General features: G+C 45.2%; 1 protein-coding gene across 1 annotated transcript in view; it reads right to left on the bottom strand.

Moving 5' to 3' along the window:
- Positions 1 to 27,872, bottom strand: part of adgrv1 (adhesion G protein-coupled receptor V1) — a 198,739-nt gene that overhangs the window by 94,181 nt on the left and 76,686 nt on the right. The window contains 25 exon segments of the mRNA XM_031830438.1: positions 225 to 345; positions 739 to 1,586; positions 1,755 to 1,896; positions 2,180 to 2,351; positions 3,108 to 3,251; positions 3,590 to 4,078; positions 4,302 to 4,451; positions 4,589 to 4,828; positions 8,449 to 8,668; positions 13,400 to 13,598; positions 16,148 to 16,296; positions 16,767 to 17,002; positions 17,298 to 17,483; positions 17,761 to 17,899; positions 21,517 to 21,640; positions 21,890 to 22,010; positions 22,154 to 22,318; positions 22,430 to 22,609; positions 22,740 to 22,922; positions 23,164 to 23,340; positions 24,077 to 24,279; positions 24,830 to 25,085; positions 25,314 to 25,460; positions 27,226 to 27,430; positions 27,554 to 27,776. Coding sequence (XP_031686298.1) covers positions 225 to 345; positions 739 to 1,586; positions 1,755 to 1,896; positions 2,180 to 2,351; positions 3,108 to 3,251; positions 3,590 to 4,078; positions 4,302 to 4,451; positions 4,589 to 4,828; positions 8,449 to 8,668; positions 13,400 to 13,598; positions 16,148 to 16,296; positions 16,767 to 17,002; positions 17,298 to 17,483; positions 17,761 to 17,899; positions 21,517 to 21,640; positions 21,890 to 22,010; positions 22,154 to 22,318; positions 22,430 to 22,609; positions 22,740 to 22,922; positions 23,164 to 23,340; positions 24,077 to 24,279; positions 24,830 to 25,085; positions 25,314 to 25,460; positions 27,226 to 27,430; positions 27,554 to 27,776 — 5,419 coding nt within the window.

Raw genomic sequence — 27,872 nt, 5'->3', positions numbered from 1 at the left:
AAAAAAAAACATTTTAAAAATATACATATTTTTCCGGAGGCAGATGGGTCTCACATCAAACACACAGTGCCCCACAGTGGCTGGAGGTGATCATTGTAGCTTGCTTGTATCACACTACTTTTGATGACAATTTTACCACCACTGTTACTGCTGCTACTCTTTGGTTTGCTGACAGTCATATGTGCAGAGGAATGTTGCCGAGGATAAAACACTGCGAAACACACCGGTTCTGTTGTCTCTGTAGGTAGAGTAGGGCCGTTCTGTTCACTTCTGAGTCCTCATCCAGAACCTGACCCAGCAGAGAACTCACACTGAAACCCACTATCCCATTATGGAAATCACTCCCTGAGAGAGAGGGGGAGAGGGAGGGGATGGAAGGAGAGAGAGACAGAGTTAAGTGACTAATTCCTTATACTGTTCACTGTATGTACACTGAGGAGAACGTTCAACAAATACAGCGCATCAAGCTTCCAATTCTCTTGTGACCGTCCCTTTGATTATATCATCAATTATATTCAAATGAACAGTGGAACAGATTCACATCATTGGAATGATGTCAGATGTCTGTGCCCTGGGACCTAATTTAGGAATTGTATTGGAAAACAATGACCTATAGAGATTCAATTGTATTAGACAAACTAGAGCATGACATTAGCTTGAATTGACTGACCAATGGATAGACTAAAGGAGCATGTGACAGGGGAGCCTGAGGCCGATATGGGCGTTTCAGTGTTTTACCTAGGATTATAATTTTGGCAAAGGAGCTGAAGCCCTGCTTGTCGGGTCCATCTGCGATCTGTGCCCCTCCCTCTGGCTCGCTGAGGTAGATGAAGAACACTTCCTGTCCCTCGGGCTCCGAGTCGTCTAGGATGAGTAGGCTGACCTCGGCCTCGCTTTGCCCCTCCTGCAGTGACACCAGGGCGGACTCCAGCCTGAAGTCCTGCCCCTCCAGTGCCAGGGTCCTGTTGGGTTCCAGAGCAATGGGGAGAGGGGCACCTCCGACACTCCCGCCCCCATAAGCCTGGACCCTGACCCTCACTGGCCCAGTCAGGCTCTCAGACCTGTGCACCTTGAGGAGCACTTTCCTCTCCTGCTGGCTCCCCTCCTCCCTGTCCTCTGCTGTCTGAACCAGCCCCGGCCCGATGCTCAGCACCCCCCCGCTGACATCACTGGCCAGGATGGTGACAGTGGCCACGCTGTGCTGGGGGGTGAGACGGGGACGGGAGTCGCCTGAGTGGGGGTCACCACCACGTCTCAGTACCTGAACGTCTGTCAGGTTGACATAAAAGATCTCATCGGGCTCCGAGAGCACATCGTCCAGTACAGACAGACGGATCGAGGCGGAGGTCTGGCGAGGCGAGTCGAAGAACAGCTCTCCGTCCTGCACGGCAGTGAAGTCCTGTCCCGCCAGGGCGCTGCCCGACGCCGTCTCATAGGATAGGCGGGTATGGTTGCTACGGAAACCGTAGAGCCGCTGGACATAGAGAGTGATGGTCTGCACGTCCTCCTCGATGACCAGCTGGCGGGAGTCCGGGGCGAACTGGTACAGCCCTAGTGGCTCGACCTCTGCCACCGTGAACCCTGACCTGGAGAGGGAAACAGAGATTAACATCACACCATAGCTGTTATATCATTCTAACAGCACTATTACATACAGCATGCAATCTTCAGCCAGAAGGCTGTCCCGTTCCAACCGTTGTGTCTACAGTATATAGGAGTGTTATAAGCCTGGCAGGTGAGTCTAGCTACTGTACCTGAGTCTGGCTACTCCAGGAGCAGGTGAGCTGGAGCCGGCTGCAGTGAGGTGGAGGGCGTAGGCCGCTGTCTCAGACACATCAGGGATCGCCTGGAGGGACACAGCCTTGCTCCTCTCTCCATGGGCCAGGGTCACCGAGCCTGAGGAATACGACAAACACACTCAGACAACACCCTACATCAACAGTTTGGTCATTTTGTAGGGCGTTTATTGGTGGTGGTGTTTGGGGGTAAAAAAGAGATGTAAATGAGACTGGAAGAGGTGGAATGTGTCTGGTGGGTTTACACTTATCAGCCTATTCAAATGTCCCTCCTGTGTTTAGAGAGAGAGGAAATGAACAGATAGGGAGAGACTACCACATCTCAGATAGACATGTCACCAAACCTCTTCTCAAGCTCACAGCGGTGAGTTTCCCGTCTTTACCTGAGCTGGGGGTGATAACTCCAGGCTTGAACCCAACTGGAGCCTGTCCAGGGGGGTACCCTGCGCGCCAATCCACCCTCACCCCCCCAAACAGCCCCGTCCGGGACACCAGCGCCTCACACGCACCCGTCTCCACACTGGAGACCTGCAGTGCCAACGAGGCAAAGCCCACCTACACACACACACACACACACACACACACACACACACACAAGGAGAAGGAATAGGGGATGATTTCATAAGTGTTACATTAAAGCCCGGGACAGATCTAATAGACAACATGTTGAGATGAGACAAAGCAAAACTAGACCGTTTTTAGAAGTATGTGCTATAGAACAGGTGACTAAAGGGCATTCAGACTGGGGAAAAAACTAGACGAATGGTCGAGACCGTTTCCACTGTAACTCTCTACAATGACGTGATGAAACCTTGAAACAAAGTTGGCGTTAGGATTGTCCACAGCCCTGTGCACCGCTGTAATGCTCGGATAGTACTGTCGGGTAGTAGAAGAGATAGTAGTGGTAGCTAGCTAGGTCAATAGACTAAGCCTACATCGCGGTCACCACCAAGCTGGTCAACTGACTGAGAAGAAATGTATGCTACATGAGTATGCCATAAGTCCTGACAGAAAGAGGTTGGGTGTTCAGAAGGAGGGGCTACCAACCCCAGACCAGTAATTCAGTTAGATACAGAGCATCCTCCTCATCTTGGGTCAACGTAATGTGAGACCCAACACATACAGTACATACTGTACACCTTTGCTTCCCCATTGGGACAATAAATAAAGTTATAGCTCCGGGGAGAAGTTTCCCCTGAGCTGAGATCCCCAAATCCTATCCTTAAACATTAGTGGGTCAAATGCAAAACTGACCCAAGATCAGCATCTAGGTGCAACTTCACCCTACTCAATAAAGTTATTGACTCATACCTCAGCGCTGGCTGCTTCCTCTGGGACGGTCACTATGGCGACCTTGGCCTCCAGTAGGAGGCGGGGTGGGGAGCTGGGGAAAGGTCCCAGAAGGCTCACGTCTGTTAACTCCACAGTGAAGTTCACACCCACTGAGAGAAACACCTACAAGACAGAGAGAGACAGACAGAGAGACAGAGATTCAGTCTGGTAAGCATGACTACAGAGGCAGGGTCAGCGACAGGGCATTGTAGCCAAAAGGGTACTTTGATCTACTGGAGATAGGTTTGATCTTATTAGGTCATTTGTGATGTTCATCATTACAAATTATGCAAAAACAGGAAAACTATATAGATTCAAAGTTATCTACATGCATTGCCAGGAACTATACAAATTCATTTGCGGGACGAATGCATCGTCCCCCATTGACGGTTATAAATCATAGAAATACATTGGGGACCCTGGTCTTGAGTATACTATCTCTGGCCCCAATGGTCCCTTACCAGACTATTAATTGGCACGTGAACAGAGGCTGAGTCCTCCCCATCCTTGACCAGGGCTCTCCCCACAGCCGCCTCTCCCAGCAGCTCCTGTCCATCCAGCCCAGGCCCAGTACTGATCCGGTAGCCCACACTGGCGTTGCCGAAGGCTCCAGCCTGCCGTGTCACCTTCAGGGTCAGGAGTCTCCCCAGCCCAGCCCCCATCCCTGCCACCACCACTGCCTGCTGCTCCACGTCCAGCCCAAACAAGCCGTGCGGCTCGTCGTTGGCCCGAACTCTGAGTCGGGTGCTACTGCGGTTGATGTCCAGGGTGGCGCCGCCCTCTACGGTGCTCAACCTGAGCGTGTAGAGCTCCTCCAGCTCGGGCACGGCGTCGGGCAGCAGGGCGAGGACCACCTCTGCCCCCCTCTGACCCTCCAGGATGACTACAGAGCCGCTGAGGCCCGAGAAATCCCCCGATGTGTCAGAGTCACTCAGGATCTGCCAGTGCACCTGAAAGACACACACACACACATCTATAACGTACATGTGAATTGGCTGTACGTTATAGGACCTACAGCATAATGACAGTGTGAGTCTATTATAAACTTCATGCATTATCAATAAATTCTCTGAGTACATCTGAAACAAAGGGACACACTTAAAGACTGAGCATTGCCTATAAAGCCTATTGCTGTCTGTAACTGTACGATGTCATCCCCCGAGGTGGTCTTACCGTGATGTTGCCCATGACGCCCTCTCTGCGTGTGATGAGGAGGGAGATGTTGAGTGGCCCCTCTCTGTCTGTGGGCTCACTGTACACACGCTCTCTAAGGTCCTCCTCCGTGAACTGCACTATGCCATTAGGGTCACCAAACTTCTCAATCTGAGACACACACACACAAACACACACAATCACCATGACTAAGAGACTCTTAAATATCAATAGGATGCAACAATGGTTTAAATACAACTGGAGTGCATATTAAAATTGAGATGTCACTCGTTGGGAGGGTGACATACCTTGAGCGTGACAGAGCCCGCTTGGGGGTCAATGTCCAGGTCTCCTGAGAGGAGCTCAAGCATGACTACAAAGGTCTCCGCCACCTCCACCTCCCCATGGGGGAGAATACTCAGATCGATGATGCGTAATCCCCCCTCCCCATCTCTGAAATGAAACGATCCGTTCACAGGTTCACCAATGTCTGTGTTTACGGGTGGTAAGACCTCTTTGGTGTTGGGACCCAGCATGCTCCATGTTATCTGAGGAAATGACATTCATTATTCAGATGGGCTGGTAGGCGTCACATTCATGCTTATGAAGACATTTAGATGAAGACGAATACATTAACATTACTTACCAAATATTTTATCAACAAATCGATTCCTTGTCAAAAACACATTATCCATAATATTGACTTATTCCACATTTTGTGTTACAGTCTGAATTCAAAATGGATGAAATTGATTTTTTTCTCATCCATTTACACACAATACCCCCAAAATGACAAAGTGAAAACATGTTTTTAGAAATGATTGCACATTTATTGAACATGAAATATAGAAATAACTAATTAACATACAGTACCAGTTAAACGTTTGGACACACCTACTCATTCCAGCGTGTTTATTAATGTTTCGATTGTGTAAATCGTAGAATAATAGTGAAGATAACAAAACTATGAAATGACACATATGGAATCATGTAGTAACCAAAAAAGTGCTACAAAAATCGAAATATATTTTACATTTGAGATGCTTCAAAGTAGCCACCCTTTGCAATGATGACAGATTTGCATATTCTTGGCATTCTCTCAACCAGCTTCATGAGGTAGTCACCTGGAATGCATTTCAATTAACAGGTGAGCCTTGTTAAAAGTTCATTTGTGGAATTTCTTTCCTTCTAAATGCGTTTGAGCCAATCAGTTGTGTTGTGACAAGGTAGGGGTGGTATACAAAAGATAGCCCTATTTGGTAAAAGACCAAGTCCATATTATGGCAAGAACAGCTCAAATAAGCAAAGAGAAACGACAGTCCATCATTACTTTAAGACATGAAGGTCAGTCAATCTGGAAAATGTCACGAACTTTGAAAGTTTCTTCAAAAGTTTCTTCTTCAGTCGCAAAAACCATCAAGCGCTATGATGAAACTGCCTTGTATGAGGCCCGCCACAGGAAAGGAAGACCCAGAGTTACCTCTCCTGCAGAGGATGAGTTCATTAGCGTTACCAGCCACAGAAATTGCAGCCCAAATAAATGCTTCACAGAGTTCAAGTAACAGACACATCTCAACATCAACTGTTCAGAGGAGATTGCGTGAATCAGGCCTTCATGGTCGAATTGCTGCAAATAAACCACGACTAAAGGACACCAATTTGAAAAAGAGACTTGCTTGGGGCAAGAAACACAAACATTAGACCGGTGGAAATTAAATTAGATTTTTGGTTCTAACCGCTGTGTCTTTGTGAAACCCAGTGTAGGTGAAAGGATGATCTCTGCATGTGTGGTTCCCACCATGAAGCATGGAGGAGGTGTGATGGTGCTTTGCTGGTGACACTGTCTGTGATTTATTTAGAATTCAAGGCACACTTATCCAACATGGCTACCATTGCATTCTGCGTCAATATGCCATCCCATCTGGTTTGCACTTAGTGGGACTATCATTTGTTTTCCATGAGGACAATGACCCAACACACCTCCAGACTGTGTAAGTGTAACAGTATAACTTTAGACCGTCCCCTCGCCCATACCCAGGCGCGAACCAGGGACTCTCTGCACTTATCAACAACAGTCACCCTCGAAGCATCGTTACCCATCGCTCCACAAAAGCCGTGGCCCTTGCAGAGCGAGGGTCTCAGAGCAAGTGACGTCACCGATTGAAACGTTATTTAGCGCGCACCGCTAACTAGCTAGCCGTTTCACATCCGTTACAAAAGGGTTATTTGACCAAGAAGCAGAGTGATGGAGTACTGCATCCGATGACCTGGCCTCCACAATCACCCAACCTCAACCCAATTGAGATGGTTTGGGATGAGTTGGACTGCAGAGTGAAGGAAAAGCAGACAAAACGTGCTCAGTCTATGTGGGAACTCATTCAAGGCTGTTGGAAAAGCATCCCAGGTGAAGCTGGTTGAGAGAATGCCAAGAGTGTGCAAAGCTGTCATCAAGGCAAAGGGTGACTACTATATATTTTGATTTGTTTAACACATTTTTTAACACATTTTTGGCTACTACATGATTCCATATGTGTTATTTCATAGTTGTCTTCACTATTATTCTACAATATAGAAAATAGTAAAAATAAAGAAAACCCTTGAATGAGTAGGTGTGTCTAAACTTTTGACTGGTACTGTAAGTTTTCACACCCTTGAATCCATACTTTGTAGAAGTACCTTTGGCAGCGATTACAGTTGTGAGTCTTTCTGCGTAAGTCTCAAGAGCTTTCCAATCCTGGATTGTGCAACATTTGCCCATTATTCTTTTCAAAATGCTTCAAGTTCTGTCTAATTGGTTGTTGATCATTGCTAGACTACCATTTTCAGGTCTTGCCATACATTTTTAAATAGATTTAAGTTAAAACTGTAACTCGGCCACTCAGGAACATTCACTGTCTTCTTGGTAAGCAACTCCAGTGAAGATTATTGCCCTGCTGAAAGGAGAATTAATCTCCCAGTGTCTGGTGGAAAGCAGACTGGAACAGGTTTTCTTCTAGGTTTTTGCCTGTGCTTAGCTCCATTCCATTTCTTTTTTATCCTGAAAAACAGCCCTCAACGATTACAAGCATACCCATAACATGGTGCAGCCACCACTATGCTTGAAAATATGCATAGTGGTACTCAGTAATGTGTTGTATTGGATTTGCCCCAAACATAACACTTTGTATTTAGGACAAAAAGTGAATTGCTTTGCCACATTTATTGCAGTATTACTTTAGTGCCTGGTTGCAAACAGGTTGCATTTAAAACATATATTTGCATTCTGTACAGGATTTCTTTTCACTCACACTAATAATTGTATGTGTGGGGTACAGAGATAAGGTAGTCATAAAAAAATCCTGTTAAACACTATTATTGCACACAGGGTGCAACTTATTATGTGACTTGTTAAGCACATTTTTTTCTCCTTAACTTATTTACATTTGCCATAACAAAGGGGTTGAATATTTAACGACTGAAGATATTTCAGCGTTTAATTTTTTATTAATTTGTAAAAAAAATGTATTTAAAAAAAACAATATAATTCCACCTCACGGGGTATTGCGAGTGACAAAATCATCTCAATTAATACATTTTAAATTCACGCGGTAACACAGCAAAATGGGGAATAAATAAAGTGGGGTGAAAACTTTCCGAAGGCACTGTAGGCTAATAACATTAGTGTCATTATGTTAAGCAACATAGAATGAGTGTTGGACATCTATCTGGCAGAGAAACGATGACGGTGAACATGCTCTTGTACTACGAGGTCAGAGAGACCATGGCGGTTATACACTAGTTTCCCGAACACAGATTCAGGCTCGTCCTGAACTAAAAAGTACTTTCACTGGAGATTCTCCATTGAGCATAATTTTTAGTCGGTGTCTGGGAAACTGGGAGCATATTTTTTAGTCTGTGTCCGAAAGTTGCTAAGATGTCTATAGGCCTAGCAAGTACAGGCGGCTGTTAGCACCTTAATTGGGGCAGACAGGCTCATAATAATGGCTGGAATACTGGCTGTAATGTAATGAAATTGACACATTGAACACATGGCTTCCTTATATTCGATACCATTCCATTCACACCATTCTAGCCATTATTATGAGCCATCCTCCCCTCGCCAGCCTCCTGTGGAAACAAGAGGAGAGAGAAACCAGACAGAAGAAGTGGATGGTCCCAGTAGGCTTACCGTAGTGTTGCCCACTAGCCCGCCCACCCTCTCCAAGATCAGGCTGAGTCTCAGGGTGCTGTCGGGGTTCACCAGGGTGATCACGCTCTCGTTCAGGAAACGGACCACGCCGTTGGGTGAGTCGCTCTTGGCGATGGTAACACTGGCGACCAAATGAGTCCCCAGTATGGCTCCGCCCGTGGCGCTGGACAGCTGTATCTCAAACGTCTCGGCATACTCCCTGGAAGAAGATTTCCAACATGCTCATTACTGGTCTCTCTATGTTCACATACATTTCTTTATAGAAACTCTTAAGGTCGGTTCAGATACAACATCAGACACAAAAGGAGAGATGAGATGAGTCAAAACTAGAGAGTTTTGGAATTTTGTGTTGTTAGAACAGCTGACTAAAGACAGGGCATTCAGATCAAAAAGGTGACACTAAAAAATGCCTCAATAAGCAAGTTTCCATCCACACTATTTATGCTAGTAAAGTCCTACCGTATAAAAAAAATAATCACGACAGCTGTGATGGAAACAGGAAGTTTCTGTACAATTGTATGAATGCCAACAAATAATTTGTTCGCTTGACATGGTGGGATCTTTTTGTGTCGGTAAAATGAATTCTGCGAGAAATGGCGGTGGAAACGTCTTTATGCGCAAGTATTTATATAATAACCATCATATCGAAGTACACTTGGAGTCATGCGATGACATGTTGCGTTCTCCTCCCACTTCAACTAGGGAAAGCATGCAGTTTATTAGGCTACAGATGAAATAAGTTATCCTCAACAAGTCTGTTTGGTGGAAACACTTCACTGTTGGCAAAATGCACATATTATCATAAAGCAGATTTTAGAATATTTGCACGAAAATCTGTCTCTAATTCGATGGAAACATAGCTATTGACGTGATTAAACTTGGAAACAAAGTTGCCACTTTTTGTACTAAGGTCTTGGATCCAACAAGTCTCATGAAACTGGTTGGGAGAATGCCAAGAGTGTGTAAAGGCAAAGGGTGGCTACTTTGAAGAATCTCAAATATTAAATATATTTTAATTTGTTTAACACTTTTTTGGTTACTACATGATTACATATGTGTTATTTCATAGTTTTGCTATTCTTAATGATTATTCTACAATGTAGAAAACAGTAGAAATAAAGAAAAACACTCCAATTTGCATACCACCCCAACAGATCCACAGATTATGCAATCTCTATTGCAGTCCACATTGCCCTTTCCCACCTGGACAAAAGGAACACCTACGTGAGAATGCTATTCATTGACTACAGCTCAGCGTTCCGAGCTCATCACTAAGCTAAGGACTCTGAGATTAAACACCTCCCTCTGCAACTGGATCCTGGACGTCCTTACGGAACGCCCCCCCCCCCCAGGTGGTAGGGGTAGGTAACAACACATCTCAATTACCTCGACTAACCTGTGCCCACGCACATTGACTCTGTACTGGTATCTTATAGACAGGTGAAGTCGGAAGTTTACATACACCTTAGCCAAATACATTTAAACTCAGTTTTTCACAATTCCTGACATTTAATCCTAGTAAAATTCCCTGTCTTAGGTCAGTTAGGATCACCACTTAATTTTAAGAATGTGAAATGTCAGAATAATAGATAATGATTTATTTCAGCTTTTATTTCTTTCATCACATTCCCAGTGGGTCAGACGTTTACATACACCCAATTAGTATGTGGTAGCATTGCCTTTAAATGGTTTAACTTGGGTCAAACTTTCAGGTAGCCTTCCACAAGCTTCCCACAATAAGTTGGGTGAATTTTGGCCAATTCCTCCTGACAGAGCTGGTGTAACTGAGTCAGGATTGTCGGCCTCCTTGCTCGCACACGCTTTTCAGTTCTTCCCATACATTTTCTATAGGATTGAGGTCAGGGTTTTGTGATGGCCACTCCAATACCTTGACTTTGTTGTCTTTAAGCCATTTTGACTTTGGAAGTATGCTTGTGGTCATTGTCCATTTGGAAGACTCATTTGCGACCAAGCTTTAACTTCCTGATGTTGCTTCAATATATCCACATAATTTTCCATCCTCATGATGCCATCAATTTTGTGAAGTGCACCAGTCCCTCCTGCAGCAAACACCCCCACAACATGATGCTGCCACCCCCGTGCTTCATGGTTGGGATGGTGTTCTTCGGCTTGCAAACCTCCCCCTTTTCTTCCAAACATAACGATGGTCATTATGTCCAGACAGTTCTATTTTTGTTTCATCAGACCAAGGGACATTTCTCCAAAAAGTACGATCTTTGTCCCCATATGCAGTTGCAAACCGTAGTCTGGCATTTTTATGGCGGTTTTGGAGCAGTGGCTTCTTCCTTGCTGAGCAGCATTTCAGGTTATGTCGATATAGGACTCGTTTTACGGTGGCTATAGATACTTTTGTACCTGTTTCCTCCAGCATCTTCATAAGGTCCTTTGCTGTTGTTCTGTGATTGATTTTCGCACCAAAGTACGTTAATCTCAAGGAATCAAAACGGGTCTCCTTCCTGAGTGGTATGATGGCTGCCTGGTCTCATGGTGTTTATACTTGCTTACTATTGTTTGTACAGATGAACGTGGTACCTTCAGACATTAGGAAATTGCTCCCGAGGATGAACCAGACTTGTGGAGGTCTACAATTTATTTTCTGAGGTCTTGGCTGATTTCTTCTGATTTTCCCATGATGTCAAGCAAAGAGGCACTGAGTTTGAAGGTAGGCCTTGAAATACATCCACAGGTACACCTCCAATTGACTCAAATGATGTCAATTAGCCTATCAGAAGCTTCTGATGCCATGACATCATTTTATGGAATTTTCCAAGCTGTTTAGAGGCACAGTCAACTTAGTGTATTAAACTTCTGACCCACTGGAATTGTGATATAATGAAATAGGTGAAATAATCTGTCTGTAAACAATTGTTGGAAAAATTACTTGTGTCATGCACAAAGTAGATGTCCTAACCGACTTGCCAAAACTATAGTTTGTTAACAAGAAATTTGTGGAGTGGTTGAAAAATGAGTTTTAATGACTCCAACCTAAGTGTATGTAAACTTCCAACTTCTGCGAAAGTATTCGGCCCCCTTGAACTTTGCGACCTTTTGCCACATTTCAGGCTTCAAACATAAAGATATAAAACTGTAATTTTTTGTGAAGACAACAACAAGTGGGACACAATCATGAAGTGTAACGACATTTATTGGATATTTCAAACTTTTTTAACAAATCAAAAACTGAAAAATTGGGCGTGCAAAATTATTCAGCCCCTTTACTTTCAGTGCAGCAAACTCTCTCCAGAAGTTCAGTGAGGATCTCTGAATGATCCAATGTTGACCTAAATGACTAATGATGATAAATACAATCCACCTGTGTGTAATCAAGTCTCCGTATAAATGCACCTGCACTGTGATCGTCTCAGAGGTCTGTTAAAAGCGCAGAGAGCATCATGAAGAACAAGGAACACACCAGGCAGGTCCGAGATACTGTTGTGAAGAAGTTTAAAGCCGGATTTGGATACAAAAAGATTTCCCAAGCTTTAAACATCCCAAGGAGCACTGTGCAAGCGATAATATTGAAATGGAAGGAGTATCAGACCACTGCAAATCTACCAAGACCTGGCCGTCCCTCTAAACTTTCAGCTCATACAAGGAGAAGACTGATCAGAGATGCAGCCAAGAGGCCCATGATCACTCTGGATGAACTGCAGAGATCTACAGCTGAGGTGGGAGACTCTGTCCATAGGACAACAACAATCAGTCGTATATTGCACAAATCTGGCCTTTATGGAAGAGTGGCAAGAAGAAAGCCATTTCTTAAAGATATCCATAAAATGTGTCGTTTAAAGTTTGCCACAAGCCACCTGGGAGACACACCAAACATGTGGAAGAAGGTGCTCTGGTCAGATGAAACCAAAATTGAACTTTTTGGCAACAATGCAAAACGTTATGTTTGGCGTAAAAGCAACACAGCTCATCACCCTGAACACACCATCCCCACTGTCAAACATGGTGGTGGCAGCATCATGGTTTGGGCCTGCTTTTCTTCAGCAGGGACAGGGAAGATGGTTAAAATTGATGGGAAGATGGATGGAGCCAAATACAGGACCATTCTGGAAGAAAACCTGATGGAGTCTGCAAAAGACCTGAGACTGGGACGGAGATTTGTCTTCCAACAAGACAATGATCCAAAACATAAAGCAAAATCTACAATGGAATGGTTCAAAAATAAACATATCCAGGTTTTAGAATGGCCAAGTCAAAGTCCAGACCTGAATCCAATCGAGAATCTGTGGAAAGAACTGAAAACTGCTGTTCACAAATGCTCTCCATCCAACCTCACTGAGCTCGAGCCGTTTTGCAAGGAGGAATGGGAAAAAATGTCAGTCTCTCGATGTGCAAAACTGATAGAGACATACTCCAAGCGACTTACAGCTGTAATCGCAGCAAAAGGTGGCGCTACAAAGTATTAACTTAAGGGGGCTGAACAATTTTGCACGCCCAATTTTTCAGTTTTTGATTTGTTAAAAAGGTTTGAAATATCCAATAAATGTCGTTCCACTTCATGATTGTGTCCCACTTGTTGTTGATTCTTCACAAAAAAATACAGTTTTATATCTTTATGTTTGAAGCCTGAAATGTGGCAAAAGATCGCAAAGTTCAAGGGGGCCGAATACTTTCGCAAGGCACTGTATATAGCCTCGCTACAGTTATTTTACTACTGCTCTTTAATTATTTGTTATTATTATTTTATTAAAACGTTGACTTATTTTTCTTAAAACTGCATTGTTGGTTATGGGCTTGTAAGTAAGCATTTCACTGTAAGGTCTACCTGTTTGTTTTCGGCACATGTGACAAATAACATTTGATTTGAATGAGTAGATATGTCCAAACATTTGACTGGTACTGTAGGTGATTTGCAGTGTAGCAGGCCTGGGTGATCAGACAGACAGACAGACTGACTCACCTGTCCTGGTCATCTATGATGGTCACGTTGATGTGACTGGTGTTGTGGCCGTGAAGGAAGGTGAGCGAGCCATTGGCCAGGCCGAAGTCCAGGCCTGGGCTGGCCGTCAGGCCCCTGGATATGTACTCTGCTGTGACCAGGCCGTAGGTTCCCACCCTCCTCACCACCGGGATAGACACACTGCCCACATCCTCCTCCACTGGAAATAACAGAAAGGAGAGAAGAGAAATGGCACCAATGGGGCTCTGGTAAAAAGTAGTGCACTATATATGACAGTGTTTCTCAATCCTGGTAACACAGCTGATTCAAATCAAAGGCTTAATGATGAGTTGAGTATTTGAATAAAGTGTGTTAGTGCTAGAGGTGGAAGAAGTGCACATATGTTTAGGCAAATGACTGGTTAGCAGAGTAGAACACTTGAAAAACAAAAAGAGTCTGATGAAGACAGCTTGGCTGTCAAAACGTTGGTTATTAAATTATTGCATCTGAGCCCCTAGAGTGTGCGGCTCTCCTTTTCTATTTCAAGGGTATGGCAGGCGTCATACCCTAGCTCAACACCAACAATTTAAAATAAGGTACTAAAATCATCTAATTGCTTTATGACATGTTTATAGAATGTTAAGACCCCTATTGTCCGAGACTAACGAAGCTACAGCCCCCATGGTGATAATGGCAGGAGTCAATTTAGATTGTTTATCTCCAAATCGCATTTTAGAGTTTTTAAACTGTGTAGAAATGCTGTAAAAAATTGCTGTCATTCTTCAATAGGTTTCGGCTATTACATGGTTTTCTAATTTTTCCTGTACCCATCATGAGGTCGCTACAACCTAGCCTATGAATGAACGTTTCCAATGTAGCTGCACAGGTCAAGACAATTTTGAATAATCTAGGTGACAGACAGTGACATATTCAATACTGCCTTGCACACTCTTGCTTGCATCGAGCTGATGTAGGGTGTAATCATTTGTCCAAGAGTTGCAAATGAGAGTTTCTATTGGACAAATTCAGGTATGTTTATCCCCGTTTTGTTCCGTTTGCTTCAGTTTGAGAAATGTTTTTCAACAGAATCGGCGTAATGAATACACCCCTGATCACACACAAACACAGTTCACTTTCCTAAACAACCATATAAAACAGCACGATCACTTTGCTCCTTGTATATAATTCCTTCTCTAACTATCTACGCGCTCTCCTCCTCTCACCTTTTCCCTTCACTTGTGGACTTCAGTGAACGACACACCAGCTGTCTGTAACCAGGCGAAAAAACAATTCCAAGCCAAACCTTCATATCATGACTGCTAACCGCTATGCACAGCCTACATCGTTGTCAACTCATAGTCAACATACTGTAGCTAGAACTAACGTGTTAGTAAACCCGCCACAATCATGTATTTCAGAGTACAGTCAGAAAGCAGTTTAGCAGTTACACCGGCGGGCCCCAGTGGCAATAAATTAATAAAACCAAAAGCTTACCTTGACTTGGAAGAGTTCCCATGTTGGATAGTCATAGCCAGCTAGCTAACAGAACCCCTCTCTGTTGGAGCCAGGTGTTTGAGTAGGCTAAACTAGCTAGCTGCATTCAGTGAACGTTTTTTTTAAATACAACCAAATATAGCTCTCTCTCTCTTGCTTCTCCTTAATTTTGGAAGAAAATAATTTGTTCAACTATTGTCTTTCTCTCTCTTTGAGTCAACTCCTCACCACATTTTATGCACTGCAGTGCTAGCTAGCTGTAGCTTATGCTTTCAGTACTAGATTCATTCTCTGATCCTTTGATTGGGCGGACAACATGTCAGTTCATGCAGTTCACATCCACAGGAAGTTGTCATAATTACTGTGTAAGTCTATGGAAGGGGGTGAGAACAAAGAGCATCCTAGGTCTGTATTGAAGTCAATGTACCCAGAGGAGGACAGCAGCTAGCTTTCCTCCGGCTACACCATGGTGCTACCCTACAAAGTGCTGTTGAGGCTACTGTAGACCTTCATTGCAAAACAGTGTGTTGCAATCAATTATTTGGTGACATGGAATATATTTAGTATAGTTTGATCTAAAAAGGATCACTTTTGAAATGTTTCAATATTTTTATTTTTATGAAATTCACTGAGAAGGATAGTCCAACCCTTCCTCCTCTGTGGAACCTCCACTGGTAAATATGAATAAAACAAAATAATGATGAGCCTATAGCCAAGAAGAAAGCTTTGAGCTTTAGGGAGAAAGGCAGGATCCATGATTGGCTGAGATAATGGAGTGGAATAATAGGGAGACTACTTTCTGAAGGACAATCCATGTTGATTCATGTTTCTACATTTGAATTATTAAAGAGATGGGTGTGGCGAAGGCTTAAGAGGGTGTGAACGTCATTTTTTCTCCTACTTGTCTCCAAAGTGGAATAACAAGTGTCTCAAAGAAGCATAACTTTCCCATGTTTCCCCCACCTGCAGTGTATTATATACCATTTTGAAGCTCTGAGTTTGACTTTTAATTTGTATTTTTTTTAATTAAAATACAATCTTGAACATTTGACATAAGCTCCCCTTCCTGAATTCAGTCATTTAAGTCAAATGTAATACTGCATGTACTGTAGTACTCCTTACATATTGCATTCATCCAATAACCACTCTCAAAATGCCTCTTTTATGCATATCCATGGGATATTAACAGGATGAGATACATTTCTTAAAGTGATGCCTTATGTTCGTAATAGCTATGTTGAAGAGTGTCAACGTGTTAGGGGCTTAGAGACTGACCTGTGATGTTGACAGAGTCCGGGAGGAACTCCAGAATACCCTCAGCGTTGTCACTCTTCTGGATGACGATCATGATGGACGAGATGTTGCCGATGGCTGGAGGCTGGTCTCGCTGCAGGCCGTGCTCCATCACGCTGAATTCCACAGGACTGACCACAGGAGTAGCGACAGAGGTCAGAGACAACACCACCCCACCTCACACCCAGTCAAAAAAAAACAAGTGGGTTAAACGCTGAATGCAGTTCGCAGTGAATAAAGTGACACTCTCTAAACTTTCCATGCATTTTTCTGCAAAAGGTAGGTAGACAGTGTTTACATGCCTTTACCCTCCGTTACACCACTGCTCACACCACTGCCACCCCAGAGACCAACACCTTCCACTCTTACAGTGAAGTTCACAGCACTGATCACAGGAGGGTGACAGAGGTCCTTAAATCATTGACCAAGGTTGAGATTCTCCTCCCACTCACACCCCAAAACCGCACACCAGCAGCTCACGGTAGAAGTTGCCCTTAGGAACAGATCTAGGATCAGCTTTCCCTCCCCAACACTTCTAATCTTAACTGGGGGGGGAGAAAACAAAGAACTGACTCTAGATTAGTGTCTAGGATCCACCTACCTGTCATTGAGGAGCTCTACTGTGACGATGTTGAGGTAGAACTCCTCAGGTCCCTCTGGGAGGTCGTCGTCATGGATACTCAATGTGACACCACACGTGGTCTGGCCTGGGCTGAAAAGAAGGCGCCCCGAGGCTTCAGTGAAGTCCACTCCACTGGCTGCTACACTGCTTGCTGTCTGGTAGGTCACCCACACACTCCCAAACGTGCCCATGGAACGCACCACTGTCACATTGACCTGACGGAGAAGAGAAGGGAGAGGAGGGTGGGGGGTAGGGGAAAAAGCAGGCGGCCATATCATCAACTGAATGGCAATTTGTCATGGCTGCATCATAAGCCGAATGACTTTCATGCCACTCCCTTAACCACCCTCCCTAATCCCTCCCTCCCTTAACCACCCTCCCTCGGATAGGGCAGGTCAGACTTTTCTCAGGCTCTGATAGGGCAGCAATAATAATGTAGATGTCCTCAAAATGCATTTCAACACTGTGGATGTTTTTGATCATGGCCCGGGACTGCCCTGGCTCTCTCACCTTGCCCTCCTCCTCAGAGGCCCCGACGAGGCCCTGGTGGAAGGAGAACAGGCCGTAGGGGAGGTCACTAGCTGCCATGGTGACTGTGGCCCGCTGGGCCGAGGGGCTGATCTCCGCCCCTGGCGTGACTGAGGTCAAGGTCAGCTGGTACACACGCCGCTCCTCCGCCATGTCATCATCCAGCGCCTGAAACAACAGCATCAACAAACACCACTACCTTCAGCCTCTGTCCCCAACATCCACATCAGGATACCATTTGAAATGAATGGCCGATAGGCTACATCACTTCCCGCTAGTATTCCGTTCCACAGTAGCATTGGGAATTATTCATTTTGCATTCATTTTCACTTCATAACAGGATGAGGTATGATAAGATACTGCATGTTAAGACAAGATCATCGTGATGAATATCATCCCATAGTCAAAGACAGATAGCATCTGTGTTAAATGCGGTTGTCAATACCTTAAGGCGGATGGTGGCTGCAGACTGTCTGTCTCGCATGGTCACCACGCCAGACAGCTCCTCAAACTCAGAGGCCACAGCAGGAGTGATGTTCCAGTAGACCTGGATCTCTCCGAAGATGCCTGGGCCTCGTACCAGGCTACAACACACACACGCACGCACATACACACGCACACACACACATACACAGAATTTCATCATTGCAACATATATTTCATTGACCTCTTATCAGGCAAAATCAGAGTCCGCTTTTCTCAAAAGCACAACAGCAATATTCTGTACCATGGGAAAGAAATGTGCTTTACAAAGAGACTTCCCCCTTAGCAATAATATGTGTGTGTAACTGAGGCAAAGTCATTATTATCCGTCGGGTGATTGGTTGAGCCTTATTGGGACGTGACATCACTCCGAGCCCTTACCAAAACACAACCCTTGGATCGAAAACTTCACCTTGTAGCTGTGGTGATTAGTGACAAGGCTAAAACCAGTAGCAACCACAAACTTCAATGACATTTATCTTAAAATCAAAAGACGGAACTAATATTCCCACACCCTAACTTTGTCGCAGAGGGCTTGTTAGCTAGCTACAGGGTTTGAGTCACCTCAGCCGTTTTCTTATAAACAGCCCAGCTAGCAACGCAGTGACCAACGCATTTAGAAGGATAGCTAGTGACTGTAATGTAGCTACACTACATGAAGAGATGCATGTGGACACCTGCTCGTCGAACATCATTACAAAATCATGGGCATTAATATGGAGTTGGTCCTACATTTGATGCTATAACAGCCTCCACTCTTCTGGGAAGGCTTTCCACTAGATGTTGGAACATGGCTGGAGAGACTTTCTTCCATTCAGCCGCAAGATCATTAGTGAGGTCAGGCACTGATGTTGGGCGCTAAGGCCAGGCTCGTAATCAGCGTTCCAATTCATCCCAAAGGTGTTCGATTGGTTTGAGGTCAGGCTCTGTGCAGTTCTCTGTCAAGTTCTTACACACCAATCTCGACAAACCATTTCTGTATGGATTTCACTTTGTGCACAGGGGGCATTACCACAAAGTTGGAAGCAGAGAATCGTCTAGAATGTCATTGTATGCTGTAGCGTTAAGATTTCCTTTCACTGGAACTAAGGCGTGTAGCCCAAACAATGAAAAAGAGCCCCATTCCTCCTCCATCAAATTTTACAGCTGGCACTATGCATTGGGGCAGGTAGCGTTCTCCTGGCATCCGCCAAACCCAGATTTGTCCGTCGGACTGCCAGATGGTGAAGCGTGATTCATAACTCCAAAGAAGGTGTTTCCACTGCTCCAGAGTCCAATGGCAGAGAGCTTTACACTACTCCGCCAACGCTTGGCACTGCGCATGGTGACCTTAGGCTTGTGTGTGGCTGCTCGGCCATGGAAACCTACTTCATGAAGCTCCCAACTAACAGTTATTGTGCTGACGTTGCTTCCAGAGGCAGTTTGGAACTCAGTAGTGAGTGTTGCAACCGAGGACAGACGATTTATACGCGCTACTCGCTTCAGCACTTGGCGGTCCCATCCTGTGAGCTTGTGTGGCCTACCACTTCACGGCTGTGCTGTTGTTGCTCCTAGACGTTTCCACTTCACAATAACAGCACTTACTGTTTACCGGGGCAGCTCTAGCAGGGAAAATAATTGCCGAACTGACTTGTTGGAAAGGTGGCATCCTATTACGGTGCCACGTTGAAAGTCACTGAGCTCTTCAGTAAGGCCATTCTACTGCCAATGTTTGTCTACTGAGATTGCATGGCTCTGTGCTCGATTTTATTACACCTGTCAGCAATAGGTGTGGCTGAAATAGCCGAATCCACTACTTTGAAATGGTGTCCACATACTCCCCTTGACCTTTTCCACATTTTGTTACGTTACAGCTTTATTCTAAAATGGATTAAATTAAACATTTTCCTCATCAATCTACACACAATACCCCATAATGACAAAGATAAAACAGGTTTTTAGAAATGTTTGCACATTTATTACAAATAAAAAACAGCAATACCTTATTTACATAAGTATTCAGACCCTTTGCTATGAGACTCGAAATTGAGCTCAGGTGCATCCTGTTTCCAATGACCATCCTTCAGACGTTTCTACAACTTGATTGGAGTCTACCTGTGGTAAATAAAATGTATTGGACATAATTTGGAAAGGCACACACCTGTCTATATAAGGTCCCACAGTTGACAGTGCATGTCAGAACAAATCGGGGGAGAAAGACCTTGGTCAGGGAGGTGACCAAGAACCATGTGGTCACTCTGACAGAGCTCCAGAGTTCCTCTGTGGAGATGGGAGAACCTTCCAGAAGGACAACCATCTCTGCAGCACCAATCAGACCTTATTGTTAAGGTGGCCAGACGAAAGCCACTCCTCAGTAAAAGGCACATGACAGCCCACTTGGAGTTTGTCAAAAGGCACCTAAAGGACTATCAGACCATTAGAAACATTCTTTGGTCTGATGATACCAAGATTGAGCTCTTTAGCCTGAAAGCCAAGCATCACATCTGGAGGAAATGTGGCACCATCCCTATGGGGAAGCATGGTGGTGGCAGAATCATGCTGTGGGGATGTTTTTCAGCGGCAGGGAGTGGGAGACAAGTCAGGAGGGAAAGTTGAACGGAGCAAAGTACAGCGATCCTTGATGAAAACCTGCTCCAGGGCACTCAGGACCTCAGACTGGGCCGAAGGTTCGTCTTCCAACAGGACAACGACACTAAGCACACAGCCAATACAACACAGGAGTTGCGTCCGGACAAGTCTCTGAATGTCCTTGAGTGGCCCATCCAGAGCCTGGACTTGAACCCGATCAAACATCTCTGAAGAGACCTGAAAATAGCTGTGCAGCAACGCTCCCCTTCCAACCTGACAGAGCTTGAGAGGATCTGCAGAGAAGAATGAGAGAAACTCCCCAAATACAGGTGAGCCAAGCTTGTAGCGTCATACCTAAGAAGACTCGAGACTGTAATCCCTGCCTAAGGTGCTTCACCAAAGTACTGAGTAAAGGGTCTGAATACTTATGTAAATAGTTTTATTTAGTTTTTATTCAGTTTTATTTATTTGTTTAATTTGCAAAAAAAATCTTAACAGACTGTTTTTGCTTTGTCATTATGGGGTATTGTGTGTAGATTGATGAGGATTTTTACATTTGTATTTATTATTTTAGAATAAGGCTGTAACGTAGCAAAATGTGGAAAAAGTCAAGGGGTCTGAATACTTTCCGAATGCACTGTATAGTGTCGCTAACATGTTGGCTCACACATGCCAGGCAGTAGCCAACTACTGTAGTTAGCTAATAGTTAGAACATCGTGGACGCCAAACGACGCCACTAGCTAGACTCGGGAGCTCATGGGCTACATTAGCCAACTGGTTAGACACGATAACACCATGGGCAACAATAACTGGCAACTAGTTCGTTTTCAGACAAATATGTTAAACTCATAGTTAGTTTCTCCACCGACTACTAAATTTAGGAGGCGAGCTTAATTACTGAAATGTAGTTAGCTGGCTCACTGGCCAGGAAGTAGCCACTACTAGCCAACTAATCATGGATTTCTTATTCTTTAATACAGTTGGGTCAACTTGATCATATCAAGCAACAGACAGTTTCTGGAAAGGTAAAAGTGCATCTGTGTAACATCACACGCCCCAGAAGGATCAACGAATCACCCAACGTAAACTCATGAATATTAATGACTTTGCCCCCGGCTATCTTACGAAAGGAAATTTGTCTAACTGTACCTGATCAAAGCAGTCCCATTATAGTTTCCCTGAGGTTCTCCTATCAGGACATTCCTGGAGGCCTCAGCGATGCCCACCATTCCCAGTGCTGCACGGTCTCCCTGGATGGTGATGGTGGCCACCCCTAAAGACACACACCAACCCAGGGGACACAGTTCAGTCTAATGCCCTCCACTGGAGCTCCATAAACACACCCCAGGTAGAAGTTGCCTCTAGGGGCACATCTAGGACCAGCTTACTCTCCCCCAATCCTAACTGTAACCATTAGGATTGAAAATGACAAACTGACCTCAGATCAGCTTCTAGAGGAAAATGCATTCCTCTCCTCTCCATAGACCAGAGACTGTATGTGATGCAGCCCAAAGATACTGACCGTTAATGGGGTCGATGACAGCACCACTCTCGGCAGCCAGGAGCTGGACAGTGAAGTTCTCGTCTCCCTCCAACACAGCGTCAGCAAGAGCCCGGATCACCAGCGTTTTCCTCAACTCTGTCTGAGGTTCACAAAGTCTCACATCAGTCTTTTCAACAAACTACTGTACATTTAGCATCAATTATTACCAAGCAGAGCAAAACACCATCAACTGACTTACTACCATCTTCCCCTTTGGCCACCCTAGCCCCACCCCCTACTGACCACACTGAAGACCAGTGTTCCGTTGAGAGGTGAAAGGTCATCCCGGGCCGCGTCCTCTAGCCGCCACACCAGTGTCACCGCCCCCTCTCCTCCCGCACTGCGCAACACTGTCAGCATTGCCATGGCAGCTGGGTCACTAGTGAACGCTGGCTCGCTGATAGTGACCTGAAAGGAGATTAGTTTGTTTAGCATAATAATGGTTTATAATAAAGTTGTATTTGATTGAGTAAGACAACTGTATTCATCCTCTGTAGGGCAATATGTTGGGTATCTCACAGTCTGCTCTTGGAAGCCAAAACGGCCCAGCGGTGAATCGTTGGGGGGGATGGTGACGGTCACAGAGGTCCCCTCCCCCAGTCTGGCTCCACCAATCACATGCATTAGAGTCACACCGAAGCGCTCTGCAGACTCCACCTCCGTGTCATCCACGATACTGATGTCAATAAAGGCTTCACCCTGCAAATACAACCAGAGTTTTTTTTACCTGAGGAATACGAGCTTATTATCCTTCATAGAAGCTCAACTAGACCAAGTGGATCATAGTGAGGTGACCTAACTTAACTAACTACTTAACTAATCACTTTACCTGGCCATCTTGAAAGGTGATATTCCCAGAAGCAGGAATGAAGTCATCGAGGCTGGCAGTGATTGTCCGCGCCTCCCAGTACACCACCACTCTCCCAGTCCTGCCAGCCAATCGCACCACAGGTAGGCGGAGGAGGTTCCCGGGCTGGGGCACCTCATAGGCCAGTACCCCTCCGGACTCTTCCTAAGAAGCCGATACAGAAACAGAGTTGAAGCATTAACACCTGAATAGGATTAAAATACCTATTTGTATTTATTCTTTCTTTGGATAGAGTTTTCAGATAATCTCCAAACCGTAGCATCATGTACAGTAGTTACTGTTGTAATGTGTTGTGAGATACTACAGAAAGGAAGGGAGTGTTACACTTCAGCAGCATTGCTAACGTATGAGCAGAGGGAGTAGTGTGATGTCTTTTCTGGTTGACCTGTGAGACACTGAACTGCAGGACCCCCCGTGGGTCGTCGTTCTCCTGGATAGTGACCACAGCCACCTCCATGCCAGGCCTCTTCACACTGGGCTGGCCAGCACCTGTCAACCCCCCCACCAGCTCCACGCCTGTGATGTTCACCAGGAAACTCTCAGCCAGCTCCGGAGCCTCGTCCTGGACACACACACACACACACACACACACACACACACACACACACACACACACACACACACACACACACACACACACACACACACACACACACACACACACACACACACACACACACACACACACACACAGCCCTGAGGACCTGAACTGGGCAACACTGTGGGATCATGGTAAATGCTAAATGAGGAAGAAGGGAAACCATTTTTAACACCCAACCCACAGAAATGAACTACTAAGCTTGTCCTTGTTCCACTTCTGAAGCAACTTCACTCTCATAAATCACCTTAATAGATGCTGGCAGTTTGAGAGCACATTGAAATCAAGGCCTTGTTTTCAAGCTCCTCTCAGTCTCAACAAAACACAATAATAGTTACCATTAGTGGAGGTTAAAATAGCGACTCAGCACTGCAATTTACTGGGAACAGATCTATTCTGGGGTGACGGGAGATAAGTAGCGGGTTTCCTTGGTGGAAGGCCCAGCACTGGTGGTTTTAGGCCTGGTATGGGTCTTAGCTGTAGGCAGAAAGCATCCAGAACAGGCAGAAAGCCCGGCTGTTTGCTGAACCAATCTAAATCCACACTGCTTGGGTGGGAGAGGGGTGAGGTAAAGAGAGGAGAGAAAAGGAGAGGAAAAGAGGGGAAAGTAGAGAGGATTCTACTGTACTGTCCTCAGTGGTCCCAGGAGGACACCTGGCGATTGTTTGTCGGAAAAGTCATATTCTATTATTTTTCGTACTGGCAGGATGGTGATGGTGACGAGGGCCATGGTGGCATGCTCCTTCATGATGACGGTGTCCTCCCGGGATGTGTAGTCCTGTGGGGTGCTGGCCTGGTTGGAGGGGGGCTGGGACAGGGCCGGTCTGGTCTGGTAGTGGACCGCCACCTCCCCGGACACTCCCTGCTCTCTCACAATGGTGAGGGTGACATTATTTGGACTCTCTGAGGTGAAAGCAGAGGCAAACACGGACAAGGAGCGTCAGACAACACACATTAGGTAGCCTAGTGGTTACAGCGTCGGACTAGTAACCGAAAGGTTGCAAGATCGAATCCCCGAGCTGATAAGGTGAAAATCTGTTGTTCTGCCCCTGAACAAGGCAGTTAACCCTAGGCCGTCATTGAAAATAAGAATTTGTTCTTTACTGACTTGCCAGGTAAAATAAATGTAAAAAAATAAGCAGAAACCTTACAGCCTGTGCAAGGACAGAAACAATTTGGATTTGGATAATGAGTAGAAATGAGTCCTACCAATGTCATAGCTCCTGTCAAATCAAGTTGTGACCACTCATGACAACCTACCATACACTTTAGAAGCTTTAAAAATGGACATGGTTCAAATATGGCTTTCTGTTGTCCTTGATGTGCAAGATAATTGCATATGTATTGTTCTTAACTATACACAATATCACATATTTTTTTCTTGTATAAATACATGAATACATATATATATATATATATATTTTAAAGTCAATCTAAACAGCTGGCCTCTTACTCTGGGGCTCCTGTGTGTGGAGGTACTGGGAATCCAGGTGCCAGCCTATCACCCCATAGGGAGAACCGTTGGGCAGGATGGTGAGAAGGGCCTGTGCCCTCTGTGGGTCAATCAGCGCCCCCCTGGAGAGCTGGTCTAGGCCCACCGTGGTGACATCCAAAAGGGTAAGGGTGACCCTCTCCCTCAACTCAGGAACGCTGTCTGCTACCACGGTCATAGAGATGGTAGCCATGACCTGGCCCTCAGAAAACGTCACCTGAGATCGAAAACAGTTGACGGTGGATGATGTCAGTCCCTCTGTAGCTCAGCCAATCCAGGAAGTCAATTCACAACCAATGAACTAATCAACTAAATTGGAAATTTCACATCAGAAATATTGTATTGCTTCTATTTCTCTACGTCTACATTTTCCTCAAAGTGAACAGTGAAAGAGATAATCCCGAGAGAGAGAGAGAGAGAGAGAGAGAGAGAGAGAGAGCCTCACCACTCCAGACGTGGGAAAGATGTCTTCCAGACTGCCGTTGGCTGCCCAGTGGACGGTCAGTCTGCCGAAGGTCCCTCTCCTCCTCTCGACACTCAGAGAGATAGGGTTGCTCCGCTCCAACTCCTCTACTTCCACAGATAGAGAGCCCTGGAGAGAGGCAACATCAGTGTGTAATATAAAGTAGATTTGACCATTCAAATGTATTGGAACACCGATAAATACAAACACGAACACATATACAGTGGGGAGAACAAGTATTTGATACTCTGCCGATTTTGCAGGTTTTCCTACTTACAAAGCATGCAGAGGTCTGTAATTTTTATCATAGGTACACTTCAACTGTGAGAGATGGAATCCAAAAATCCAGAAAATCACATTGTATGATTTTTAAGTAATTAATTTGCATTTCATGACATAAGTATTTGATCACCTACTACCAACCAGTAAGAATTCCGGCTCTCACAGACCTATTAGTTTTTCTTTAAGAAGCCCTCCTGTTCTCCACTCATTACCTGTATTGACTGCATCTGTTTGAACTCGTTACCTGTATAAAAGACACCTGTCCACACACTCAATCAAACAGACTCCAACCTCTCCCCAATGGCCAAGACCATAGAGCTGTGTAAGGACACCAGGGTTAAATTGTAGACCTGCACAAGGCTGGGATGGGCTACAGGACAATAGGCAAGCAGCTTGGTGAGAAGGCAACAACTATTGATGCAATTATTAGAAAATGGAAGAAGTTCAAGATGACGCTCAATCACCCTCGGTCTGGGGCTCCATGCAAGATCTCACCTTGTGGGGCATCAATGATCATGAGGAAGGTGAGGGATCAGCCCAGAACTACACAGCAGGACCTGGTCAATGACCTGAAGAGAGCTGGGACCACAGTCTCAAAGAAAACCATTAGTAACACACTACGCGGTCATGGAGTGAAATCCTGCAGTGCACGCAAGGTCCCGCTGATCAAGCCAGCGCATGTCCAGGCCCGTCTGAAGTTTGCCAATGACCATCTGGATGATCCAGAGGAGGAATGGGAGAAGGTCATGTGGTCTGATGAGACAAAAATATATATTTTTGGTCTAAACTCCACTCGCTGTGTTTGGAGGAAGAAGAAGGATGAGTACAACCCCAAGAACACCATCCCAACCGTGAAGCATGGAGGTGGAAACCATATTCTTTGGGAATGCTTTTCTGCAAAGGGGAAAGGACGACAGCACCGCATTGAAGGGAAGATGGATGGGGCCATGTATCGCGAGATCTTGGTCAACAACCTCCTTCCCTCAGTAAGAGCATTGAAGATGGGTCGTGGCTGGGTCTTCCAGCATGACAACGACCCGTAACACACTGCCAGGGCAAATAAGGAGTGGCTCCGTAAGAAGCATCTCAAGGTCCTGGAGTGGTCTAGCCAGTCTCCAGACCTGAACCCAATAGAAAATCTTTGGAGGGAGTTGAAAGTCCGTATTGCCCCGAAACCTGAAGGATCTGGAGAAGGTCTGTATGGAGGAGTGGGCCAAAATCCCTGCTGCAGTGTGTGCAAACCTGGTCAAGAACTACAGGAAACATATGATCTCTGTAATTGCAAACAAAGGTTTCTGTACCAAATATTAAGTTCTGCTTTTCTGATGTATCGAAAACTTATGTCATGCAATAAAATGCAAATTAATTACTTAAAAATCATACAATGTGATTTTCTGGATTTTTGTATTAGATTCCGTCTCTCACAGTTGAAGTGTACATATGATAAAAATGACAGACCTCTACATGCTTTATAAGTAGGAAAACCTGCAAAATCAGCAGTGTATCAAATACTTCTTCTCCCCACTGTATATGTATAAATATATAAATGCAAGTGACAAAAACGTAATTTGAAATGCACTGTGAATCACAGTTAAGCAACAGAGGAGGGTACCTGTGCAAAGCCTATGACTCCATGGGCGTCGTCATTGGTTGGAATAAGCACAGTCATCTGACCACCAAAGCCAATCTCAGCCCCTCCCTTGGGATTTCTTAGGACGACACGGAACTGTTCCTCCTCCTCCGGGGCATCGTCGTCGATGATGTTCACCGCAATCTCCAACTCCCGGTCACCGGGTGTGAAACGCAACTCGCCATAGCTGAGAGTGTGGCGGCAGAGAGCAAACGGACAATGGTCAGAGAAGACGACCACAACGAATTGATCAATACCTCTGGTCAGAATGTAATGGGTTGCCACGGGAACAGTGGGGCGTCATAGGTACCTGGGTATGAAGTCAGAGTGGTTGGAGACCGTGGTGAGCTCATACAGGGTTGAGCCGGAGGGCTCGGTGGCTGCTATGAGGCTCTTGGTGGTGTTGAAGTAGGGTAGAGGTAGAGAGAGGAAGTGAGAGGCTGAAGGAGACCTGAGCACCATGGCAAACAGACTGGTGTCAGACCTCCAGGAGTACAGCGCTGAGCCATTCCTCCCCGCCAGCAGGACATGGGCTGAGAGAGACACAGAGGGAGAAACAGAGAGACATCTTTAGTGGGGAAACAGGGATAAGTTGTGAAATTGTTAGATATTACTCGTTAGATATTGCT

This window comes from Oncorhynchus kisutch, linkage group LG8 (genome assembly GCF_002021735.2).
Source record: "Oncorhynchus kisutch isolate 150728-3 linkage group LG8, Okis_V2, whole genome shotgun sequence".
Classification (NCBI taxonomy): domain Eukaryota; kingdom Metazoa; phylum Chordata; class Actinopteri; order Salmoniformes; family Salmonidae; genus Oncorhynchus; species Oncorhynchus kisutch.
The sequence above is the reverse complement of the archived record's forward strand: the minus strand, read 5'-3'. Positions and strand labels throughout refer to the sequence as shown.